Here is a 25,502-nt window from a genome sequence, read left to right as displayed (position 1 = left end):
AGAAACTTTTTTTTGTTGATTTCATGTACTTTAGAAAGAAAGAAAGAAAGAAAGAAAGAAAGAAAGAAAAAGAGAGAGAAAGGGGGATCATATTTTGGATCTAAAAATATTGGTAATTCGATATCCCCAAATTATCCGCAACTAATGTAATATTTATCGATGATGATTATCGATGATGATTATCGATTATGTATCTATTGGGTGATAAAAAGAAAGAAAGAAAGAAAGAAAGAAATTGAAAAAAAAAACCAAACTACTCTTTATTCTAAAGAACCGTTTCGTTCGTTCGTTTTTTACTTTCTTTTTTTCTGGCTGACTGATTGATTTAATCGTGTAAACTTCCACAGTGCTCGATGGTATTTGTGACGGAATTATTACTGTTTTAAAAGCAATATCTGTTCATTTTTAATTGTACATTTGGCTCACAATCGTTATTATAATGTAAACCCAAGATTTCAGTTGCATTAAGTTTAAACTGCTAATTCTTTCAATGTCAAAGTGCGCCTGTGATTTCCTTTCTTTCGTTTGTTGTGTTTTGTTCATATATAATGTATTTCTGAAAGATTTGCGAAAGTGTAAGTCGAGAGATAATATCTTATGTGTGACATCTGAAGAAGTGGAACATGTGATGAAAATAATCTGTTGATTAAACGATGAAATAATCTCTTTGTTGTGACATTCTTTTTGATCATCACAGACGTTCAAAAATACTTACATTTTAGTATTATATAGGGCTACAATATATGTAAATTATACACATCAAAGTTAGAGAATCAAAGTTAGAACATCATTTACATACTATATGTGACAACTTCATCATGTCCTCAGATCAGGGGAAAAATACAAGTGAAATACAAAAATTCTCCCTACAGGAGATCAGAATGTATGTGATAAAAGTGGCCTATTTTGAGCATTAAAAATATGACTTTTGTGTACAGTCCAATAGCAGATAATGTGATCAAGCAGCTAGAAATATCATAAAACGCATTCAATACAAAAACAAAGAAAACTGAACACAAAATACGAACATAAAATTATAGTCAAATCAAAGAGTATGAATATTTGGTCTATATCGAATGTGTGCATGGTTTAACGCAGCTGACAGTGATTAGTTCAGTTTCACCGTCGAAGCGGGTGAATGAAATCAAATAAAGGCAACATTGACTGTCACCAAATCTTTGAAACATTGAACAATGGTGACATCTAGTGGCCAGAAGGATTCATTGTCTCTTCAACAGCCTTTGCTGCTTCTACAACAATGCCAATCAGTTGTTTTGGGTAATTATGAGGTCTGACATTTTCTTGAAAACCTTTTTTCATTATTTATATAAGCCATTTGAAGCTTAATAAACCAATACAAAAAAAATCAAAGGTCGATAGCCTAGGCTATAACGAGTACACTTTAACTCTACTAGGCTACTAATATACTGTTAATACTAATTAGACTAATAAACATGCTAGCTCTTTGGTTAAACGAAAAAGAAGAAATATTTGATTAACGCTCGGGAGCTAAACATATTTTCAAGGGAAAGAAGAATAAACCCACTCAGGGGGTTTTATCTGAAGGATGTTCAGGTGTTGTGAGTCTGGTTGTGAGCGATGTTAGCAGTTGTATGTTCATCAGAAGAGCCGCAGATTAAACACGTCCTTTCACAACCCTGCCACTTTTGAGTAACCATGGCAACCGAAAAATATTAAAGCAGAAGCAAAGCAAACTCAGAATTTGTTTATAACCGTTGTGAAGCTCTTACCTCCCTCAAAACACGAAAAGCTTTACCGGTTTTCTTCCTGTTTATTGTCTCGTTGTTTTTGGTCTCTTTATTTTAATATCTTTTAGGAGGTTTCTTTGTGTAAAACGTCGTTGACAAGTGAAAAATCTCGAACATTTTACTTTCTCCACACTCAAGAAAACGCGCCAAATTCAGTTTCCGGTTCCATATATGGACTGGCCGCTGTGCACGCGAAAGAAAACGTCTGAAATCCTTCTGATTGGCTGAACAAACTGTCGACCACTTTTTATTTATTTTATTTTATTTTACTTTACTTTACTTTTTTATTTTATTTTATTTTATTTTATTTTATATTAACCGCCTGTCACAGAAGTTAACCTGTGGGTGAGACTTCAGGTTCATTATTGACTATAGTAAACAGTAAATCTGTTTGTACTACAAAGGTGTTTATAATTACCTTAATACATTTAAATAACATGGTAAGACATGCCAATTTGCAATATCAAGCAGCAAAATGAGCTGTTTGAAAAAGGTGGATAACACTGTCATGATGAAATTTGATAACATTACTGGCAAATGGCTAGTGGTGAGGGGGAAAACGATTCTGAGAGGCTGTATGAATAGGTGAATGTATGCTGAATATGATTTAATATTTTATTCAGTCAAATTAAGTGTTTGTTGACTGAGCTTCTGGTGCAAAACCACACTCCACTGACTGGTAAAGTCTTGTGCATATACCTCTGTTTGAAGATTGGCCCACACATGGTGACCATAATAATAATGATAATAATAATTCTGATGCTTCTGCGACTAACCATTTAGAGCGGAAAAAAGATACTGACTGAATACACGTTCACACAGATGTCTTGCATGTTGCGTCGAGGGACAGAACACAATAAAAATCACACCAGGACGTCTGTGTAACTAAGAAAGCCAGTAACTTTACTGAATTCTCTGCAAAATACAAATACCTTTTTTTTAGTCCCAGCAGGAGAAACAATTTTTATTCCATACATTAATTTTTACTACATACAGCTGAATCAAGTCCCTTGAGATACAGAGATGTGGTTTAATTTAATGACATCTTGTCTTCAAGTGGCGACAAAGTCCAGCTTGTGCCGCTGAAAGCCTCTTTCTCCTGGTTAGAAAACAAAAAAAGACACTTTCTTTCAACCTTACCCATTGTAGGTTTATACAAGCTACATTTGTTACTACAGAATTTTTCAGCATTTTTTTTTTTTCGTTTTTATTTTGTTATTTATATACTTAATGGAAACAACACTCGAGAGAAAAGAGAGAGAGAGAGAGAGAAACGAAAAGGTCAACCAAAAAAATCTATTAAAAAAAAAAACAAAGAAAAAAGAAAGAAAATAACCGGAGAGTCATATATGGACAGTTGAAATCTATATAACAAACAATGGCATTTTTCACAATACTGTACACTTGTTAGTTAGAGGAGAATGTTCCCAATTCTCAACAAGACCAACTCATTGAAAGGTAATCTGAGGCACTGGGAGGGTGAGTCAGAGGTACCAGCAACTAGCATGAACAACTTGTGAAGAAACACAACGGTCTCAAACCCAGAAAGGATAATGGATCGGCAAACATAACATCACTTGTTGTCTTTGGTAGAAAATACAGACTAACATATGTCCTGTCAAAATCACAGAATGCACAATGATAGATATGTATATCAATTGAACAAAACTAGTCACAATCCACTAAATGATGATACAAGCTTACACAAGCAGTCATGAGGTATCTATGACTGTGCTGTTTTAACATTATAAAATCTTCAGTGCAATGTTGATTAATGTGACACTGGAAACTTTAAAAGGTGGTGAATAATCCAGACCAAAGTGGATATCTTGTGCTTATTAAAAAAAGGGGGCATATTCGTAAGTGCGACTTATCATTCTGAATGTATTCGCCCCTGAAAGACTCAGTCCGGTGGAGGAAAAAAAGAAGGGGGAAAAAAAACAAACAAACACTTAACATGTGCAACCGCACATCCCCGCAATTGGGAAAATGTTATGACCATAATTTTATCATATATATTCATATATTAGAAAGCTATACACAAGCATGTTAATTTCACAGATTTTTTAAAAAGATTCTTAATATTATTATTCAATATACTTAGAAATACACGTTTAAAAACAAAACTTCTACAAAGAGAGAGAAAGAGAGAGAAAAAAAAAAAACATTGAGCAAAGCAAGGGTTCACTGTCTCATGGCTTATGGTTGAAAAGCCCAAGTTTTTTCATCCGTTTACTATCATTTCTCATATAAGCAAAGCTATCAAAACACATTCTGGCTCTTATAAACTACAAAAAGCCACAAAAATGCTTTGCATTGTATTCCTTTTTGATATGAAAATATAAGCAAGTGTATCATACAATTTTTTTTCTTGTTTTCTTCTTTTAATACTGAACAACAACTGCAAGTCCTAGATTAAAACGTCAGCAGACTGAAGTAACATGGCTCTTAATTTAAAGTCCTTCATCTTTGCCACTCTGTCCTGCTATTTTCACTCCATCAGCAGGAGAGTTAATTTTTTTCCTGAAATACCCACTCCCCCATAACTTAACCAAGGAACCTGCACATGTATCTGTACAATCCTTCGAAATTCTTGCATAACAGGTATGTTTGTGTGAAATCAGCAACCTTGACCCTTCCCCCGTGTCCCAGCCTTTTCTCTATGTACAATACGTTGAACCTGCAACATGACATTGTCACCCATAACATACATTTAGCGAAGGGCCCCTCTGAAGAGAGTGGCACTAAAAAAAAGGAATCTGTACATATTGTACTGGTACAACAACTCAAGTGCTAAGCTGTCACCTCCGCGATTCGCTTTTCGGCTGTGCTCCTCTTGTGGCTGAACATCACTGAGGCATGTATTTTACAAAAAAAAAAGATCCAAGAGTACCTGACACTTTTTGTTGGTTTGTTACTCTGCATACATGTACACCTACACAACGTGTAAATATATATGCATATATGGTAATTCTTTACATTGTATTCCACACACTGCACAAGTTATGCATAGTAACCCCGCCCACCGAACCCTCCCCAACCCTGTCGCATCAGTCCTCCTTCCCGCATCCCTCCCTGAAAACCCGTCAATCACAACAATATGTATATCAGACACACTCTGATAAAATAATAATAATTATAATAAAAACAAACAAAAAAAAAAATTACAGGTAATTTCGAGAGCACTTCCTCCCCTCTCTACAGCAAATCAGAGAACAAGGGAGAGCAATGATTGTGACTAGTCATAAACGGCAGAAACGCATGAGCCGCTTCGCGTGGGGAGGTCAAGATCGAGGATGGGGCTGTCCAAGTGGGGGGGCATCGCTTATCATGTGGCCCACCCCTCCGAGAGGCGGACGCGCTTCACGGATGGGCTATCTTGCTCGTCCAAGCCGGGCCGGCCCAATCCTAACGGCGAATGGAAGTCGGGACGGTGGTCGTCGCGGTCACTGCCTTCGTGCGAGCTGCCGCAGCTGCTGAGGCTGTCGGCCGGAGAGCGGCCCGAGTCCTGTCGCCCCTGTGGGGGCGGGCCCTGGTGCTGCTGGTGGGACGGTAGCGGGCCGTAGCCGGCGGGCGTGGTGCTGCTGGATCGATCTCTAGGAGGAGAAACAGGTTCGGACTTGATGTGCAGGCTTTGAGTAGAGGGCAGGGAGAGATTTGAACCCTGACATAAGTGAGTGCTAGAGCAATTTCTGTAGGAAGGAAAGGAAATGAAGGGGGTTACGGATCGGAACGAGTGCTGGTGCACTCTTGTGCCAAAGATACAATCAAATCAGTGACATTTGACAATACTTAATATGGCAGAATTGCAGTGACAAAGAACAGTAAGGATGAGAAAAAGTCGCACATTTTAAGTGCATAAGAATTCAAATAGGCTATTTGATGTGTGTATAGGTAATGAAGTGCATGTGTGTTTGTGTTTGGACTCACCCCAGCTGACTGAGGGCAGAGTGCTGCATGTTCTGGATCTGATGTTGCTGCCATCCACTCATTGAGCCCAGATGCAGAGTGTTGGCACTGTTAAAGCCAGATATAGAGGACAGATCCGCACTGCTCAGAGAATATTCTAAAAGAAAACACATGGCCGGGGTTAACATTCGCATCCTAAATTATGGTGCTGCTTATTTAGATGACAATGTCTCCACCTGCTGGAGAGACCGAGTTATTACATGCAGAAAAGACAAATCGATGAGATTCTGCATTCCTTTAGTCAAGATTTAATGAAGTAATATATATTAGCGCTGTGCAATGATTAATCGTGATTAATCACATCCGAAATAAAAGTTTTTGTTTACATAATATATATGTGTGTAATGTGTATATTTATTATGTATATATAAATAGACACACATGCATGGATATATTTAAGAAAAATATGTTGTTTATACATTAAATATATTTACATATAATGTTAATTATATCAATAAAAATATACATGTAAATACATGTAAATATTTGCAATATATATACATAGATAGATAGATTTCACATGCATAATAGACAATAAATCAATTCTGCATAGAGATTCTACACTAATTTAGTATGGGTTTGATAAAGTAATATATATATATTTAAAAAATAAATAAGTAAATGATTAAATAAATGAAATGTAATTTAAAATGTTATACTCATTCTTAATGCTAATTATGTGTAGTTAGTGTAATTAGTAATAGATCATTCGTAATAGTATTTTCGATTGCAATTATATTATATTATATTATATTATATTATATTATATTATATTATATTATAATTTATATAATAAACATACATTTTTAAATGCATTTATTAATTTACATTAAACGTTAAAGCTTCTCAATTTAATGATGTAACTATAAAAATAAAATGCATTCCTCAGCAAACATTTTTAGTTCTGCTTAAAGGGGATAGTTCACCCAGAAATGAAAATTACCCCATGGTTTACTTACCCTCAAGCCATCTTAGGTGTATATGACTTTCTTCTTTCTGACAAATTTTATTGGAGTTATATTTAAAAAGTGTCCTGGCTCTTCCCAGCTTTATAATACCAGAGAATGGGGGCTGAGATTTTGAAGCCCAAAAAAGTACATTCATCTATCATAAAAAGTACTCCACATGGCTCAGAGGAGTTAATAAAGGCCTTCTGAAGTGAATCGATGCATTTGTGTAAGAAAAATATCCATATTTAAAACTTTATAAACCATAAATTGCATTCGTCTGAAAGAAGAAAGTCATATACACCCAGAATGGCTTGACGCTGAGTAATTTTCATTTTTAGGTGAACTATCCCTTTAAGATGTGAAACATGCATATAGCACAAAGTGTACTAATTTTTAATGTCTGAGATGTAGTTTTATGACAGGTAGAGTTCTACCTACCAGTACCATATGAGGTGGAAATGGCTGATGGGTAGCCGCCCATTCCCTGCCCTGGTAGAGTGGGTGTCGCTACAGAAACCACGGGGGTTGCCAGTGACTGCGCGGACTGAGAGTTGTTTATTCTCTGATTCTGTAAGAAGAGGAAGAAAGCAGAGCAACACATATAGATGAACAGACCAGAACATATCTGTATCTTCATCAAACAACAGAAGAAGCACCACCTCACCCCCTTAAAGTAATGACCGAAAAAATAATCACTTGACATGAAGCACCACTGAACCCTCTCAACCTATGATTTACAATCCCTCATAGGGCACTCGGTCGCTATAGAAACTCAAGGTCTCCAAGGCAACAGAACCAGCAACAGAGGGGTTGGAGGTGTTTTTTCCTCTTCTGTCGTGCTGGCATGATGACTGAATGATGTGACAGATATTAAGAAAAGCAGTGAAAAGCAGAGGTGGAGATGGAGAGGTCAACAAGACCTGGGAATGAGACTCTTACGGCCACTAGATGTCACTCTGGAGCTTTCTAATTCACTAATACAATTTAGGGAATTGCATTTAAGCACGTTTACAGGTCTACACGTGCGCTACTGGCATAAAAACAATAAACTAGCGTTTTTTAGTGCGTATGAGGATGAGGTTCTATTAGCCAGGTTCACGGGTTTGAGTGACAATGTCACTTACCAATAGAAGGTCAACGTCCTCAGACTGATGGCAGTAAAGGGAGGGCGATAAATCCAGAATTAGTGTCACTGGCTGACAGTGGCAGTGAGTGAAGCTGATGGCCACCTATGACACTACGTGAACCTACAGGCGAACACTTTATCAAACAAGACTAGAGCTGAGAAGACTAATTATGATGGACTCTAACCTGTGCTTTTTATCTTATGAAACTACTGGAGAGGAAATGAGAGGAGAACCGCAGAGGATTATGAAGGAACTGAGGTGTATGTGGTACCATCAAGGCTGTTTTTTAAAGGGAACCCCAGGTATTAAGACTTCTATGGTTTAATAAAGCGTAATGTCTGTTACTGAAATATGTAGTAGAAAACCTAGAGATTTACGTTAATTAAAAAATTACATCGTTTTATACACATTTTGGACAATGGGGGACGCCACTGTTTCGATGACGTGAAATGGTTGCACTCTGTGAGCTACTGTCGCTACCTTAATGCTATTTTTTTTTACCACAACACAACATATGATGTCGGATTGTGTGGCCACTGATTGCAATTTTCAGTCGAAGGGCAACAAAAGAAACAATGTAAATCTTCACTGCTTTTCCTAGTGATAAGAAGTGTAGAAAAGAATGGGAAGACACCTATGGACGAATAAAACTTTTTAAAACTTTAGCCCTGAAGCCTTTGAGGCTTTTAGCAACCACAGCTACTGAAAGAGCTTACAAATGGCAGAGACAAGAAACGCTAGATGCCATCCTGGCAAAATGTAAACATGCTGACGCTTGTCATGACGTCACAGCCACTGAACGAGTTTCTCAGCGTGGATTTCACTTAATATGCGGGTGCATTTAGACTGCTTGTGGGAAAAATCAATAGTACAGCATTTGGTTTAAGCCTACGCTTATATCCATCACCACCTGTAAGCTCTTTCAGTAGCTGTGGTCATCATATCAATATTTTATTTTCCGCGTTGTGTTGCGGTAAAAATAGCAGCAGGTAGTGCCAGTAGCTCACCGAGTGCAACCTTTTGGCATAATTGAAATAATGGCACCCCCCATAGTTCAAAATATGTATAAAACTTTGTGTAGTTTTGTAATTAACGTATATCTTTCATGGATTTTCTACATACAAGTCCTAATACCCGGGGATCCCTTTAAAATTGAATGCAACACGCTGCACTGAACTTACAATAGAGGGCATGTTGTTCTTGGCTCCGGGTGGGATGAGCACTCGTAGGTCAGGTTTACGGCTGTTCATCCCCAGGTTCACCGGCGGAGGGGACTTGGCCTGCATGCTCTTGTTCATGCCTCCGGAGGACACGAGAAGTCCTGGAGAGTTACGGTGGTTTCCATAGCCATTTCCTAACGCGAGACAGAAAGGGAGGGAAAAAGGCGTTAGACACGACAGAGCCAAATTAAGTACATCAAACTTTCACCATGCCGCACAATTTAAGCAAGCTTCATTTCACTCTCTCGCCTGCACCAGAATGCACCATTTGCACCGTCATCTACTGTGAAGCCTCTATTCAAGCCTGTCTGCAGCTCTCCACACGGTTCCAGTGAGCCTTCACCACATGCAGCCATTAAACAGCGTTTTATCCGTTCTGGAGTATTGCAACCATCTTTCACCAAGAATGTGCTCTTTCAATTCGATGTTTCCACACCATTTCACACAACTTTCACCTCCACCACCACTCATTCATTTGCACCAAGCACTTGGTAAATACACCCTCTCATTCACCCTCCATCAAACCAAACCAGACTAATTCAGCTACCCCAAATCACCCCGTCACGCTTGGATGATTTTCACTCATGAATCATTATATGTCATTACGATTCAAAATATGTTTTTTGTCGGCCTCGGAGTAAAAAGATCCAAGTTCCGAGCTCAACTGATTATCAAAGATAAGCTACATAATTGTTTGACTGATTCTTGAGAAAAACAGCAACATTTTGAAAATTAATCTGAGATTAAATACCATTACATTATTTTATTTATCCAAATTATCACTCTTTACCTCTCAAACCCCTGAAAACTCATATAGATTAAAATATATATTAACCTTATTAATCAGATTGCACTGTATGTTAGGTATCATCATCTTTTATTCCCTACTTTGATTTTTTTTTTTAATGATTTTTAATCATTTTAAATGTTTAACTCCTTGCTTTTCTTGTTGTGATTATTTTTATGAATATTTAAATTATTTAAATGTAAAGCACTTTGAATTACCACTGTGTATGAAATGTGCTATATAAAGAAACTTGCCTTGACTTCCTTGCCTTATACTCGGAAATGTATATTAAAATGAAACAAAACAAGTAAAATAAAATAAAATAAAATAAAATAAAATAAGAATTATTGCCTTGCCTTATACTAAAATTTATACTAAAATGAAACAAAATAACAAATACAATACAATAAAAAATAAAATAAATTTTTATTTATATAAAATAAAATAAAAACAGTAAAATAAAATAAAATAAAAATCTTTTTATTGCCTTGCCTTATACTCAGATATAAAATAAAATACAATAAAATAAATATATTTTTATTGCCTTGCCTTATACTCAGAAATGTATATTAAAATAAATAAAATAAAATAAATATATATTTTTTAATAAAATAAATATTTTTTTATACATAGTACAGGGCTCTGGCTGGAGCATTTCATTATTATTTTTTAATTGTGCAAATATTTTCTATTTAACATGGATTTAAAATGTAACTGCAAATCTAGTCTCTTTTAAGAGTGCTCTTTTAAGGTCATATTTGCAGCTAAATGTAAAAAGGATGAAATGTTTTGTCTGAAGCTCTGAAGCTTTTTTTTATGACAGACTGCTTGAGAATGTTTCTGTTTCTGGGCAAACTGTTGCAGCATCATGTCTCTTTAAAAAAGTTGAGAGTTGAAAATTTGGAGTGTGGGTAGATGAAGAAAAATAGAGACGAGAGAGATGAGGCTCATTTGTTCCTCTCGTGGTTTTGCGGTAAGGAGGCAGGTGTTTGATGAATAGAGACAGGTGGCTTTGGTAACTCTTGGTGCTTTAAGAGCTGAAGTCAAATGAGAGCGAAACAGTAAAAACTTTTAACAAAACATTTTATTTTCTAGCAGAACACTATTTTTTTTTAATTCAAACGCTTCATGTTAGCCAAATTCATTTCCTTATTTTAAATCAATAAAAAAAACCCTGAAAATCCATTACATTTAATTTGAAAAAATCTGAATGTACAACATGAGGAAGAAAATGGATTTGAATTATATTCCAGTCATTTCAGGACCCTTTATTTCAACTGTAAAGGATCACTCCAAGTCCCATCTGGAGCACAATGGGAAGGTTGCCACTATCACATCTCATTTCCCAAAGCAGCAGTCTCTATAAATGACATCAAATCTATGGCCCTTAAGTATTGACAGTGAAGGCCATCATTTGGCAATCAATGATAAATACATGTGTGCACATGTGGCTTTCTCTTATGACTACCAGAAGTGGATCAGACAAGCAATCTTTATTCCTCATCCACAATTGCTAACCCAACTTCATCATCTCCAAAGAACCAGAGGGGTACATTATACTGGAAAAAAATAAGAGGGATTGGAGGAAAGAAGTACAGAGTCTTTGTTTCAATCCAAATGCCTCTTTTTTTGCTTTTGAGGGGGAAAATGTGGAGAGCTGCATGGCTTTTGCCACTTAAAAGAGGTTTAGGAATTATACGGTAGACATAAATGAATTTCCCAATCATACACTCGAGAGGAAAACTAGACGCAGATGTCGTCCTCGGCAATTTCGCCGTGGTGATTTTTCTTTAATTTGAAGGCGATGGTTTTTGTTGTTTTCAAATGAGAAGTCTTGAAAGCGCAATTTGCACGATTCAAGGAAAATAAGGAGGACATGAGCCGGGAACCAGGAAGAGTAACTGTGATTGTGAGAGATTGTGTTTGTACAAGTGTGAGCGGGTGGATGTTATGTGCCATGTGCACTGATGCGTTTCCTGTCTCCTCATACATAGTGAAGTACGGGGCTCGAAAAACAGCTGGCTGGAGCTCTTCTCTAAACACTTAAACAGCCACACTTCATTGTTCGCAGTGGAGATGAGGAAATAACACTGCATTTGATCCCATGCGTTTGATAAAAATACATTTCCATACTTATATGAATATCACGGGCTTAGCACAAGTTCAGCTCAATCCACAGCACTTGTGGCACAATGTCTAAAACAAATAAATACAACAAAATAACATAAAATTAAAACCTTCATTACAGTGAGAAACTTACATGGAAATAATTAGGGGCAATCCATACAGATTAAAATCACTTTTTTTTTCTAACCGGCCAAAAGTTTACATCCCCCTTTCAGAATCTGCAAAATGGTAATTTCTTTACCAAAATAAGAAGGATCATACAAAATGCATGTTATTGTTTATTTAGTACTTACCTGAATAAGATATTTCACATAAAATATGTTTACATAGTCCACAAGAGAAAATAAAATATAAACCCATTCAGAAGTTTACATCCCCTTGAATTTTAATACTGTGTGTTCTTATCTGAATGATCCACAGCTGTGATTTTTTGTTTAGTGATAGTTATTTGTGAGTCCCTTGTTTGTCCTGAGCAGTTAAACTGCCTGCTGTTCTTCAGACAAATGCTTCAGGTCCTACCAATTCTTTTGTTTTTCAGCATTTTTGTGTATTTCAGCAATCACTGTATGATTTTGAGACCCATCTTTTCACACTGAGGACAACTGAGGGACTCATATGCAACTATTACAGAAGGTTCAAATGCTCACTGATGCTTCAGAAGGAAACACAATGCATTAAGAGCTGGGGGGTGAAAACTTTTGGAATGTGATGATCAGGGTAAATTTAACTTATTTTGTCATCTGGGAAACATATAACTATCTTCTGTAGCCTCTGAAGGCCAGTACTAACTGAAAAAAATATGATATTTAGGCAAAATAAGAAAAATTTACACATCTCCATTCTGTTCAAAAGTTTTCACCCCCCGGGTCTTAATGCAGTCGTTGTTGGAAAGGGTTCAAATACTCAAAAATGCTGAAAAACCAAAGAATTTGTGAGACCTGAAAATTTTTTTTTTGAAGAACAGCAGGCAGTTTAACTGTTCAGGACAAACAAAGGACTCATGAACAACTATCACTAAACAAAAAAATAGAGCTGTGGATCATTCAGGTAACAAATATTAAGAATCAAACACATTATTAACATATAATCTTTGGAATGGGGTCATTTTAATAAATTCAACTATTATTTTCTCTTGTGGACTATATATAAACATCTTTTATGTAAAATATCTTATTCAGGTCAGTACTAAATAAACAATAACATGCATTTTGTATGATCCCTCTTATTTAATTAACATTTTGCAGATTCTGAAAGGGGGGTGTAAACCTTTGACCTCAACTGTATTGTATAGCCACAAGACAAAACAATATGCGTGTTGACATGATTTTAGGATTTTAGTGAAAAAAAAAAAAAACTGTTTACTAAAACTTGCTTAGTACACAAGTACACAAGCAAATTATATGCTTCACATATCTGCTTTAAAATCCTCAAAAGCTGTTCCCATTCACTTCCATTATAAGTGTCTAACCTAACATAACTTTGATATGTGTACTTATGTCTTGTACTGAAGTCAAAATATTCATTTAAAGTCTTTCGGCCATATCTGTGTATTTTAAACTTTTTAAGTTCAGGCAATTTGACAAATACACACTCTATGAAAAACTCCTGCAATTATTATCGCACAAAAGGACTGAGCGATAGAACCACTCATAGAGTCTTGCCTTAGTTCTGCTCAGGTAACCATAGAAACTTGAGATTTTGTGATGCGTGCAGATTAATTAAAGAGGCTCATACAGTACAGCACACTCTGAGCCAATCATAAAACACATGGAGCGCTCAGATCGCAACCAGGTCTATTAAACACACCACGCTAGAGTTAAAGTGACCCGTCGAGAGCAGACAGACGGAGACGACGAGTTCAACTAAGGACGTGCGCTAGACGCTGCTGATGAATGAGCCTCGGCCATTTGATTTATGGATCAGAAGCAGCACAGCTGGGATTCAGGTGGCCAATAAGTAGCACAAAACTCATTTCTCTCATGCTATTCCCTGACTTTTACAGCTGTTTGTTCTAGAAGTCATTGAAAATGCAACTCAGAGACAAAACCTGTGCGCTAGGCCACAACAGTGTCCATCTTCTGACTCACGCTGCAAAAGCCACACAAGTCTTATCCCTGTGCGCTTGTGGCCCAGCTATCGCCCTCACAATGGGGAAGTACTAAAATTACAGCTGCCCAGAAACAAGAGGTCCCCTCCTCACACACAAATCGCCTGATGTGTACACATGATAAAGGAGCCGATTCTATTTCTGGGGCTCCGCAGAGGAGGCTTAACTGTAAATGGGCTTGGCCTAAGTTTCCACTCAGCGTCAAAGCAAGCTGACCGGCTAGTGTGGTTAAGTACACACTCGCTTTCCCTGCGAGTTGGAACGTCTCTGATTTCTTGTTGTGGTGTAACGGCCTCATTTAATCCTGTTGTCCATGTTTGTTGATTCGGTGTTGAGGTTTCAGGCTAAGCCTCGTTCTAGCAACTGAAAGAATTTCACTTGTACTTTTACTTCAACGACCCGTAAACTGCAGAGGTGTGGTAGGAGCAGATGTCCGGAAACAGTAAATTAACAATAAAAAACTCAACAGACCTGCTATGAGACTCCACCTAAGAGGTAAAAAAAGACTGGCCCCTTCACTTTCTCATGTGTTGGCTGACCTCTCCGTATCTCATAGCACAACCCTATGTGTCACAGATACATAAATACACGTAGGATTTGTGGTTGTCTGAGAATGCCAGGGTGCCTGCCCAACAAATAACTGTCTGTGACAAACATCATACCATGACACACTTTTGCTGGAACACGCTGGCACAACACCACTACATAGCATAACTTGAAAAATAAATAGATCGAGTTCTCAATGTTTCTTTTTTTGTTTTGTTTAAATTTAATGTAAATTCATGTCCCAGTCACTTTTTCTTGGTCAAATATTAGAAAAATAAGGGTCAATTTTTATAAATTGAGTTTTGAAATAAATCTAATAAACAAGCTTTACATTAATGTATGGTTTGTTAGGATAGGACAATGTTTGCCCGAGATACAACTATTTAAAAATCTGGAATCTGAGTGTGCAAAAAAATTAAAATATTGAGAAAACTGCCTTTAAAGTTGTCCAAATGAAGATATTACAAATCAAAAATTAAGTTTTGATATATTTACAGGAGGAAATTTAAAAAACATTTTCATTTAACATGATGTTTACTAACGATTTTTGGCATAAAAGAAAAATCGATCATTGTGACCCAAAGAATGTATTGTTGGCTATTGCTACGAATATACCTGTAAGACTGGTTTTGTGGTCCAGGGTCACATATTTTATTTGTAAACTTATGTTCATTTGTTTTTTAATAGTTAACTTTTAACGGTTTTTACATTTTTCGAATCATCAGTCACCAAAGCTCGGTAAGTATTGGTCACAGACAGAGATTTACCTTAAATTTCGCCAAGCTGATTACTTACTAAAAACTCCCACAGATTGTGTTTTCAGGCCATTTCAAGTCTTACTTTGATGTAACAAAGTGGTTATATCTAAGTGTGTGAGTTGTTTACCTACTTTTTTTTAAAAAATTAGTCTTCCCATTAATGCCATTATATTATTCATTCAGACTGATTCATGAACATGAAACACAGGAACACGAGAGATTTATCACATGAACCAATCACAGCCGATCATAACTAGTCATATCCAATCATATCGTGATGGAGGCAGTGTCTCATGTGACTTTCCTCCATTAATTCTCAACAAAGCCACTAGAAGGAAAGCCCGTAACAGCTAATGCTAACGGAAAGGAGACCTTGTTGAATGGATGTCATTAGAGGAGAGGCTTCACTACTCTGAATAAACAGCGTTTTTTAGAGGAAACTGTTTATCATTTAATGAATCTTCAGCATGTTTTACACTAAACAATACTTTTGTATTACACTATTTTTAATCCAAAGTCCGAGCTGAATCTGAGTTTACACCGAAAAAAAGCCATTTTATAAAAGAAGTCACTAAAATCTTGTGACAAGTGAGATTCATCTAATGCAGAGGTCTCAAACTCCATTCCTGGAGGGCCTCAGCTGTGCATAGTTTAACCAGCTCCAACTCACACCTGCTTGGAGTTTCTAGTAATCCTAAAGACCTTGATTATCTGAAACAGGTGTGTTTGATTAGGGTTGAAGCGAAAATGTTCAGAGCTGTGGCCCTCCAGGAACTGAGTTAATGGCACTTCTTATTCATTCCTATGGTATCCGTAAACAGCGATTGAGTGTCGCACGACTCTGACTGAAATTCAGTGACATCAGGGCTGTAATATAAATGCTTATTAAGGCACAAGTGATCCAAGCTGACCGCTACGTTTTCTCCAATAGTAAGTAATGCAGACCCTCTCATCTCCCAATAGTAAGACAGTCTCCGATTCTCAATATCCCCCCACCAAACTCACTGCACTCTTTAGGGGGTCTGTTAAAACTCTATGGGCTCACGGGAGGCGAGAGAGATGCGGACTACCACTGTAACTTAACCTGCTGGTGTCGCTGTTGTACAATGTTTCTTTAGAAAAAACAAGTGATTTATACACTGTTTTATTTTGTAGTATTGGCGTTATTTCATTTTTGTACTACTTTTTCTCATCCATTTTTGAGGAGACACTGCCTCCCTTGCTGCCCTTAATATATACCTAAAAAGAAATCAGTCATTTGTTAAAAAGAAGAACACTAAATGGAATCAAGAGGTAACTGCGGGTAAAGAGAGAGAGAGGAAAAATGACTCATGAATATTCATGTCATATTTTCTATTAGGCCATTAAAACTGAGGCCGTTTGTGTCGTTGACTCTCTTCAACTCTTGTTTCCAGAGTTGTGGCCTACATCAACTCCACACTGTGCCCTGTGTTAGCCTGTAGTCGGCACAATGGCTATATTTGATGGCTGTAAACCTTGAATGTGGACAGCGGGGCCACACTAACAAGTGGCACTTTTGTGCTTTCGAGACAGTAAGGAGAGGGGGTCAGTTGACAGACCTCACCCTCACCCTCATACAATAGACCCTGGGCCAGACAAGGTTACCCAGCTGTGTCCAAGCAACGTTCAAAACATCCACTGTCCCTCTTTAAATAACCACGCCATGCTTCTGCACTGACCACTGGTTAGTGGTTAAGTCCGGCAGACCTGCATAGACAAACGGATACGCAGACACGCACGTCCACATAAACCCAGAGACTCTGAGGCAACCACAAGTCAAAGCACCACTGCGACTGTATAACTATCCCCTTCGAGTGCATTGTTCTTGTATAGAGAAATTCATATACAAACTTTTCAAAAGGCCTACTAGATGGTAAAATATTCTTAGTATGTTTCATTCCAAACATATGATAGTCGTTATCCTACAAAAGACATAAAGCAGAAGTACAGGGTGAGAGGAGAGCTGGGCGCTATCATGTTCAGACAAGAGCTGAAGCAAACAAACAGCGGACACGGGTCAAACGGTGCAGCATCTGGCTAATGCCAATGTGCTTGTTTACCTCTTTACTAATAAAAAACTCTGATATTTACAAAGCTTACAGGGACAAGCTGTATTGAAGAGCACACAATAAGAGTGAGTTCCAAACCTTTTCTCAGCAGGAAAATTGTTTAATACTAAAACTAAAAGGTTTAGGGTCATCAACATTTTTTTTTTTATTAGAAATTAATAGTTCAGCAAGGATGCATTAAATTGATCAAAAATGACAGTATTGACGTTACAAAATGTTTCTATTTCAAATAAATACTGTTCTTTTGAACTTTCTGTTTAGAATTCTAAACTGTTTTAATAACTGTTCTAATCGTTGCTAATAATAAGAAATCAGCATATTAGAGTGATTTCTGAAGGATCATGTGACACTGAAGACTGGAGTAATGGCTGCTGGAAATTCAGCTTTGCGATCACAGAAATAAATATGTTATTAAATTATTAAATATGTTAAATTTAAAAATTAACATACTTTAAAATATATTAAAATAGAAAACAGTTATTTTATAAAAGTATAAACCAGAGTTGCCAGGTTTTCACAACAAAACCCACCCAATTACTACTCAAAACTAGCCCAAAATCTAGCCTAAAAATTTCGGAGGGTAAAATACACATTTTTTTAGCGGGGTTCCCCTGGTAAATTCAGATTCCAGGGGCTACATATAACATTATTGGTGACGCTTCAACCCGCGGACATCAAAACCAACCTGCGGCAACAGTGTTAAAGTAGCCCAATTCTGCTGAAAAACCGCGTACTTGGCAACACTGGTATACTGTTATTTTTAAATTGTAATAATATTTCACAATTTTCTACTGGATTTTTGAGAGAGCATCAGAGAGCATAAGCGGTAAAAAAAAAATCTTACCGACCCCAAACATCTGAAGGTAGTATGCTAATTGATTCACACATTAGAACAAAAACAGCATTGTATTGTAATTATTCTGCAAGATTTGGAGTGAAAAATCCAACCAACTAAATTCAATTGCTGTGGCTGTTGGGTTTGAACCACTCCAGTTCAGGCCAGTTCACTTAATGATTGAAGTCTGCAAAGAAACGACTGTGAATACAAGCCCAGCTTATACAAACAGAACGATCTGCTGCAAATTTGCGAGGGTGGTTAGAGCTGGAAGAGAATTTGAGCAGTTATTGGCTGAGTAAAAGTTGTGATGGAGAGGGAACATACTGTAGTATGTGGGGATGCCGTCCTTACCAGCACTGGTGCCCGCGCCAGTGGAGAGATCAGTGCCCATCAGACCACCTAGCACGGGAAGAGAAAGACAGAAAGAGAGAGATTTCAGTCACTTCATTGCAACTGACATCCACATCCTACCACAAAATCTTCCTTCTTAAAACTGTCAGGTCATTTATTCAACTCCCTCAAGCCACAGAGATCTTCCTCCCTCCCAGCGCGTTTTAGAGCGATGGAGACCGAAAGACAAATATAAGGTGACAGAGACGTGTGCGAGTGTGTGTGTGTGTTTGTCTGAGAAGAACAAAACACTGTCCTTTTCCACCTCAGCACACTTTTCTGAGGGGGAAGCGATGTGGCCGGCGGGGCTCGGCTGTGGTGTCCAAGAAAAATTACACATTTTTATTTTTAAGCATGCAGGGGAGCAAGTGTGGTCAGAGGCGTGCAGGCTGGGCCAAAACTCATATTTAGCTAAGCGCTCCTGGAATACAGAGCTGATTGCATCAGGAGAAAGCAGGTTTAATGACAGAGCTGTGGGTGAGAGACTCTGCCTAATGAAGCAAGACAACACAACAATAACAAACGGCCAACAGGATCGTGCTGTACGAACATCGGTTGTGGAGAATTACAGACAAAATGGAATGATAGAGGAATGCTGATTACTAACTATATATTACATTCCTAAAAAAATGCTGGGTTAAATACATGCATATTTTGACCCAGCTGTTGGGTTAAATGTTTAACCCAAACTTCTGGGTGGTTTTATTTAACTCACTCAACTAGTGCTGTTTAAAATTACTATATGGGTAGCTTAAAATGAAAACATAATTACTAGAAGCATCAGCAATAATTAAAAGGTGATCATTTATTAATAAGCAATTAAAAAGTTTATCATTTAATTATTTATTCAACTCATTATTAAATGTTCATTTATTAAACATATTTATAAATGTTAGTTTCCAACCTATTTTGAGTTCATTTATAGCAAGAAACAGTAATTTTAAAGCTGTAGTTGAGTTAAATGAAACCACCCAGAAGGTTGGGTTAAACATTTAACCCAACTGCTGATCAAAACAACCCAGTCGCTGCAGTCGCTGGGTTATAAATGTTCATTTCCAACCTATTTTTGGTTCAGTTTAAGAAATATAGTCATTTTTAAGCAATAGTTGAGTTGAGTTAAACATTTAACCCAACCACATTTAACGCAACCACTGGGTCAAAACAACTCACTTGCTGGGTTTGTCCATGTTTCACCCAGCGTTGGGTTGTATTTAACCCAGCATTTTTTAAAAGTGTAATAAATCTTAATTTCCAACCTCTTTTTGGTTAATTTTAAGGAACAAATATAGTTATTTTTAAGCAATTGTTGAGTTAAATAAAACTACCTGGAAGGATGAGTTAAACGGTTAACCCAACCGCTGGGTCAAAACAACCCAGTTGCTGTGTTTGTCCATATTTCACCCAGTGCTGGGTTATAAATGTTCATTTCCAACCTATTTTGGGTTCATTTTAAGCAGGAAATATAGTCATTTTAAAGCAATAGTTAATTTATTGAAACTACCCAGAAGAATGGGTTAAAACAAAACAACCCAGTCGCTGGGTTTGTCCACTGGATTATATCTTAGTTTCCAACTTATTTTGGGTTCGTTTTGAACAAGAAATACAGTAATTTTTAAGCAATAGTTAAGTTAAATAAAACTACCCAGAAGGATGGGTTAAAGTAAACATTTAACCTAACTACTGGGTCAAAACAACCCAGTCGCAGGGTTTGTCCATATTTCACCCGGCGGTAGGTTGTATTTAACCCAGCATTTTATAGAGTGTAATAAATCTTAATTCCCAACCTATATAATAGAAATATCAATTTAAGCAATAGTTGAGTTAAATAAAAATACCCAGAAGGTTGAGTTAAGCATGTAACCCAACCGCTGGGTCAAAACAACCCAATCACTGGGTTTGTCCATATTTCACCCAGCATTTTTAATTATTCTGGTACTTTTTGTTTAAATTTGAAGTCAGCATGAAAGAAAATGTGTAATTGTAATACTATTTTTAATTATTATCTGAAAATAGTACATTTCTCTTGTGTGGTTTTCACTGAAAAATGGAAATGATTTTCGCTCAGAAATTTGTAGTAAATTCTTTAAACAATTACAAATAAACATCAAATACCATATTAAATTAAATATTTTAATTTAATATAAACATTTTATTTTCTCCTGTAATGTTCTTCAATAATTTATTCTAACAAATAAGTTGTTTCTAAATGTATGTTCTAAACAATAAGTTGTTTCAGAGCCAATGAAAGTTATGTGTTAATGAAACATTTTTTTCCCTAGACAAATTGTGTACAAAATGATTTGTGTGCTATGTGTTTTTACCTGCACTGGGTGGTCTATGTGTGACCCCAGGTGACATGCTGTTTCTCTGCAGGCCGTGGTGGGCCAGCGGAAGCAGGTTATGATTGCCTGGGTATATCTGGTTATTCACGGGGATGGGCATCTCGTAGGTTGAAGAGGGCACAGCCTGGTTGGAGATACAAGCAATATATACCATTAAGATAATAATTAGTATATAAACTACAATAATAACACACTGAATACAAAGCATCAGCGAGGGAAAATAAACAAGATAGAAATGAGAAATCTTGACAAATATGTTGCATGCAATGGCATCAATTGTTACAGAGCTCCTGAGAAGAATTTCTGTCCATTTTCTCCGTTATCTACCCTAAATGAACAAGCCGAGATGACTCGAAACTGTCTAAATCTCTAAATCCTCTTGTTCACATCACTCGAAAAGACGCAGGCTTAACCTTCAAGAGACTCCTTCCTCCTTCATATTATGTTTTTAAGGACAAAATAGCCCCTAATTGTAGCCATGTGTCCTGAGGGTCTGTAAGTGCTCATCTGGGAAAGCATCAACTGACAGGAACCGAAGAGGAGCCTCTCGCTCTTTCTCACTCTTTCATTCTTCATTAACTCACAAGGCCACAGCAATCATGGCTCGAGGCAGCCAAAATATTTTCTCTCCGCAGTGAAGGTCTTGGTGGGCACTGCTTCGCTTTCGTTAGGTGTTCATTTTTCCGTCTTTACCCTCATGTTTGAAGGCTCAGCGACCCCAAGGCCCTTTTTATAGCTTGAAAAATATTTGTTTGATGCTTCGTGACTTTGTCTAATCTTATGTGAACTGATTCTAAACCAAATTCTAATCTGATAGCCCTAACTGTTTATTGTATTTCTGCTGGAGTAAAAGTCAAATGTGATATTAGATTACATTCATAAAAAGTGAGCAGATTCTGACAAATAATAATTCTGCTTCAATACTTACTCCAAACAAGTACATGATTCAGTCAATTTAAACAGAAAATGAGGGGATCTTTAGCATTTTTGTGCAACTTTCCTGGACGGCAGTCTGTCTTCTCTCGTGTCTTATTTTTTTAAACGGAAAAGATTTCCACATCTTTATGTGTACGTGAGCCTAGACATCTTCTGTATGGTGCCACTCTTCCTCTTTGTGCTACTGTACTCTCTAACTGGGAAAACATAACTCAATCACTGTGACCACTATCTTCACCACCATCATTTACCACTCCACCCAACCCAACCTAATTCTCCTTACCCTAACCAACAAAACACTGTAGTTTACTGGACTAATCTTTAACCACACACACCAGTATTTTGCCTTGTTTTCTAATAAAACATCAAAACCTCCTTAACTTCTCAAAAGCATGCACGATATGAAGACATTCAGCTGTCTGAAATTTATTGTTTATTTCATACAGCATTGGCAGTATAGACATCAGAATAGACAGATAGATAGATAGATAGTAATTATGTGACACATGAGCAGTTAGGAAAGCACATGCACCTTAAATGAATTTGTTTGAATCAATCAATCAGTCTGTAGGTTCAGCCATGTAATGAAGAGTATCTATTTCTGAACACCAATCAGTTGAAGGCCATATTAACTCTGAAAGTTAATGTGACTGTATTTCTTACAGTAATTGTCTTTGTGCTTCCTCTTGTTTTAGTCACATGCAATTATCTCCCATGCATCCAAAGGCAGGGTCAGCGTATATAGCATCTCTATGATAAATATATTTGATATGATTTCTATACATGGTACATAAGGTTAAATCAAGATTAGAACGAACTGCTTTGTTTCTTCAAATATGTTTGTTAGCTTTTTCAGAGTTGTTAGTTTTTCGCCTCTCCTCTCTGCACTGTACTTACAGGTATCTTCTGAGTTCTGATCATTAGATCAAACTCTTCGTTTATCTGTTTGTATTTCTCCTCCGTGCACGGAGTGAGAGCGAGAGCAGACTCGAGCTCCAGGCTCTCGCCGCCTTTGTTCTCCTTCTTGCTCAACGCCTGAAGGCCCGCGCGGGGCGAATTGTAAGCCAGCGCACACGGAGAGACGGAAAAAGAGAGAAAGAGAAGGAAGTGTGAGAGGGCTTGTCTGAGATGCAGGTACTTACACATATCCTCTGTCTGCTGATCATGTGCAGATCAATGTTGTCGTTGATTTTATGGTATTTTTCGTCTGACTCTGGGCTGTGGCCCACCGAGTCGTCTGCGTCGGGGTCTGGGCTGTCACACCCATTTAGACCCTTCTTTCTCAGGGTCTGTAAATACAGATTTACACAGTTCAAATTCCAACCACCATGAAGACCCCCAGATGAGTTTCATGCAATTTGTATTTACACAGGATTTTAAAAAGAAGGCTATTTAAAGTTTGAAAACCATCAATGTAGAGCCCACTTCAGACACAGTCAGTAAGATTTTTTTTTTTGATAACACTTCACAGTAAATTTCATTAGTTAACATTAGTTAGCTACATTAGTTAACATGAACTAAAAATGAACAATACTTCTACAGCATTTCAGATTTCAGAATTTACTAATGCATTATTAAAATCACAAGTTGTGTCTGTTAACATTAGTTAATGCACTGTGATCCAACATGAACAAACAATAAACTATATTTTTATTATTAAACACTAACAAAGATTAATAAATAGTGTAATAAATAGTGTTATTCATTGTTTGTTCATGTTACTTAATATGTTAACTAATGTTAACAAATGACACCTTATTGTAAAGTGTTTTTTTAAGGATTGTAAACCTTTTTTTTTTTTGTTAATTTCATTTCATTAAATTTCATTTTTTGCTTCCACAAAATATATTAAGCATCACCACGCAACTGTTTTTAACATTGATGATAATAGAACATGTTTATTCAGCACCAAATCAGCATATTTCTGATTGATTTCTGAAGTATCACATGACACTGAAGACTGAAAACTCAGCTTTGCCTTTACTGGAATATATTACATTTTAAAATATTTTTAAAAATAAATATTTCACAATATTACTGTTTAGTGCTTCAAATAAACACAGCCTGGCAAGCATTAAAAACAAACTTATTCCAACAATATTTTACAAAAATATTCTTTCAAAAATATTTTAACTCTTACCAACTCCAAAACTTTTGAATGGCAAAGTATGTAATACTGGGGCCCAGGACCACAAAACCAGTCAAAAGGGTTTTTTTTTTTGAATAAATAAGCTTTACATTGATGTAGGGTTTGTTAGGATAGGACAAAATTTGGCTGAGATACAATTATTTAAAAATCTGGAATCTGAGGGTGCAAAAAAATCAAAAATATTGAGAAAATCAAAAATCACCTTTAAAGTTGTCCAAATGAAGTTCTTAGCCATGCATATTCCTAATCAAAAATTACATTTTGACATATTTACGATAGGAAATTTACAAAATATCTTCATGCAACATGATGTTTCCTTAATATCCTAACGATTTTTGGCATCATTTTGACCCATACAATGTATTTTTGCCTATTGCTACAAATTTACCTGTGCTACTTATGACTGGTTTTGTGGTCTAGGGTCACATTTAATATAATAATAATAAAATTGCATAATTATTTAGGCCAATTTATTAATAAGTCAATGAAATTATAGACCACAGTTTGAGATCCACTAGCACAGAAACTTGGTTGTTAATAAAGACATTCAAGCAGACAGTTTATTTTCTAGAATTCTTTCATGTCTTGTTTGCCTTTAGGTTATTTGCCTAAGGTCATGTTATTTATATTTATGTAATATAAAATAATCATAAATATTCCTTGTACGCCAATTTAAAGGAAGCTGTCAAGAGACAACAGGATACACACACAGGAAGCGCCAACCTAAAATGTAAACGTTAATATTTGACCAGCTCTGGATACCAAAGAAAAAAATTTCTAAATGAGATTTCAGCAGAGGAACAGCCCTACTGCTACTGACCACAGCAAAGAGACGCCCACAGAGAGAGTCCAAATAGATTAACAGAGAAACACCCAATGAACCGAAAATGATACAAGGATTCTTTTGATATATCCATTAAGTACATAAACCAAAAATGTGTGATGAAGCTGAAAAGTTGTGCTATGCTTAAGCAAACAAGCTAGTGTAACAGTAAAAGAAAGAATTGTGGGCTCTCCTGATATATTAAAGCAGCAGTTTCTCTCTCTGCCACCTGATGGCCACCTTCTAGTAGGAATGAGATCTTCCTCTCACAGTGGAGTCAACCTATGAGAGAGTATCCGCCAGCTGGGAAATGTTACTTTAGTATTAACACTTCAAAAAAGCTGCCACATTCAATAAGCGTTGTGCTGATTGAATGTAGTTAAAGATTCTACTATCCTGAATAATACAAAATTAACTAATACCAGAAATTCTGTGAGGGACACAATGTTTTTTTTGTGAAAATAAGAAGAAGAAATAAAAACTTGAGGCACACTGCCACACGCTGCACCGCAGACCCACAAAAAGTCTTCAACTGTCTCGTGTCATTATCTGCATGGGGTTCTCAGAGTCTGAC

General features: G+C 36.7%; 1 protein-coding gene across 13 annotated transcripts in view; it reads right to left on the bottom strand.

The window, feature by feature from the left end:
* Positions 1–2,647: 2,647 nt before the first annotated feature.
* mef2cb (myocyte enhancer factor 2cb) overlaps positions 2,648–25,502 on the bottom strand; it is a 155,263-nt gene continuing 132,408 nt past the window's right edge. For 4 of the 13 annotated variants that reach the window (XM_051108842.1, XM_051108841.1, XM_051108843.1 and 1 more), the window contains 7 exons: positions 23,099–23,245; positions 21,000–21,144; positions 18,613–18,687; positions 8,997–9,169; positions 7,127–7,256; positions 5,700–5,835; positions 2,648–5,461 (listed from right to left, as the gene is read on the bottom strand). In XM_051108842.1, the coding sequence (XP_050964799.1) occupies positions 5,098–5,461; positions 5,700–5,835; positions 7,127–7,256; positions 8,997–9,169; positions 18,613–18,687; positions 21,000–21,144; positions 23,099–23,245 (1,170 nt within the window). In that variant the 3' untranslated portion in view covers positions 2,648–5,097. Of the gene's footprint in view, positions 5,462–5,695; positions 5,836–7,126; positions 7,257–8,996; positions 9,170–18,612; positions 18,688–20,999; positions 21,145–22,853; positions 22,992–23,098; positions 23,246–25,502 lie in introns of those variants that run through there. The other 9 variants (XM_051108852.1, XM_051108848.1, XM_051108844.1 and 6 more) reach the window with 9 other exon arrangements.

The sequence above is a fragment of the Labeo rohita genome, chromosome 5 (genome assembly GCF_022985175.1).
Source record: "Labeo rohita strain BAU-BD-2019 chromosome 5, IGBB_LRoh.1.0, whole genome shotgun sequence".
NCBI classification, from domain to species: Eukaryota; Metazoa; Chordata; class Actinopteri; order Cypriniformes; family Cyprinidae; genus Labeo; species Labeo rohita.
This window is presented reverse-complemented; position numbering and strand designations above follow the sequence as displayed.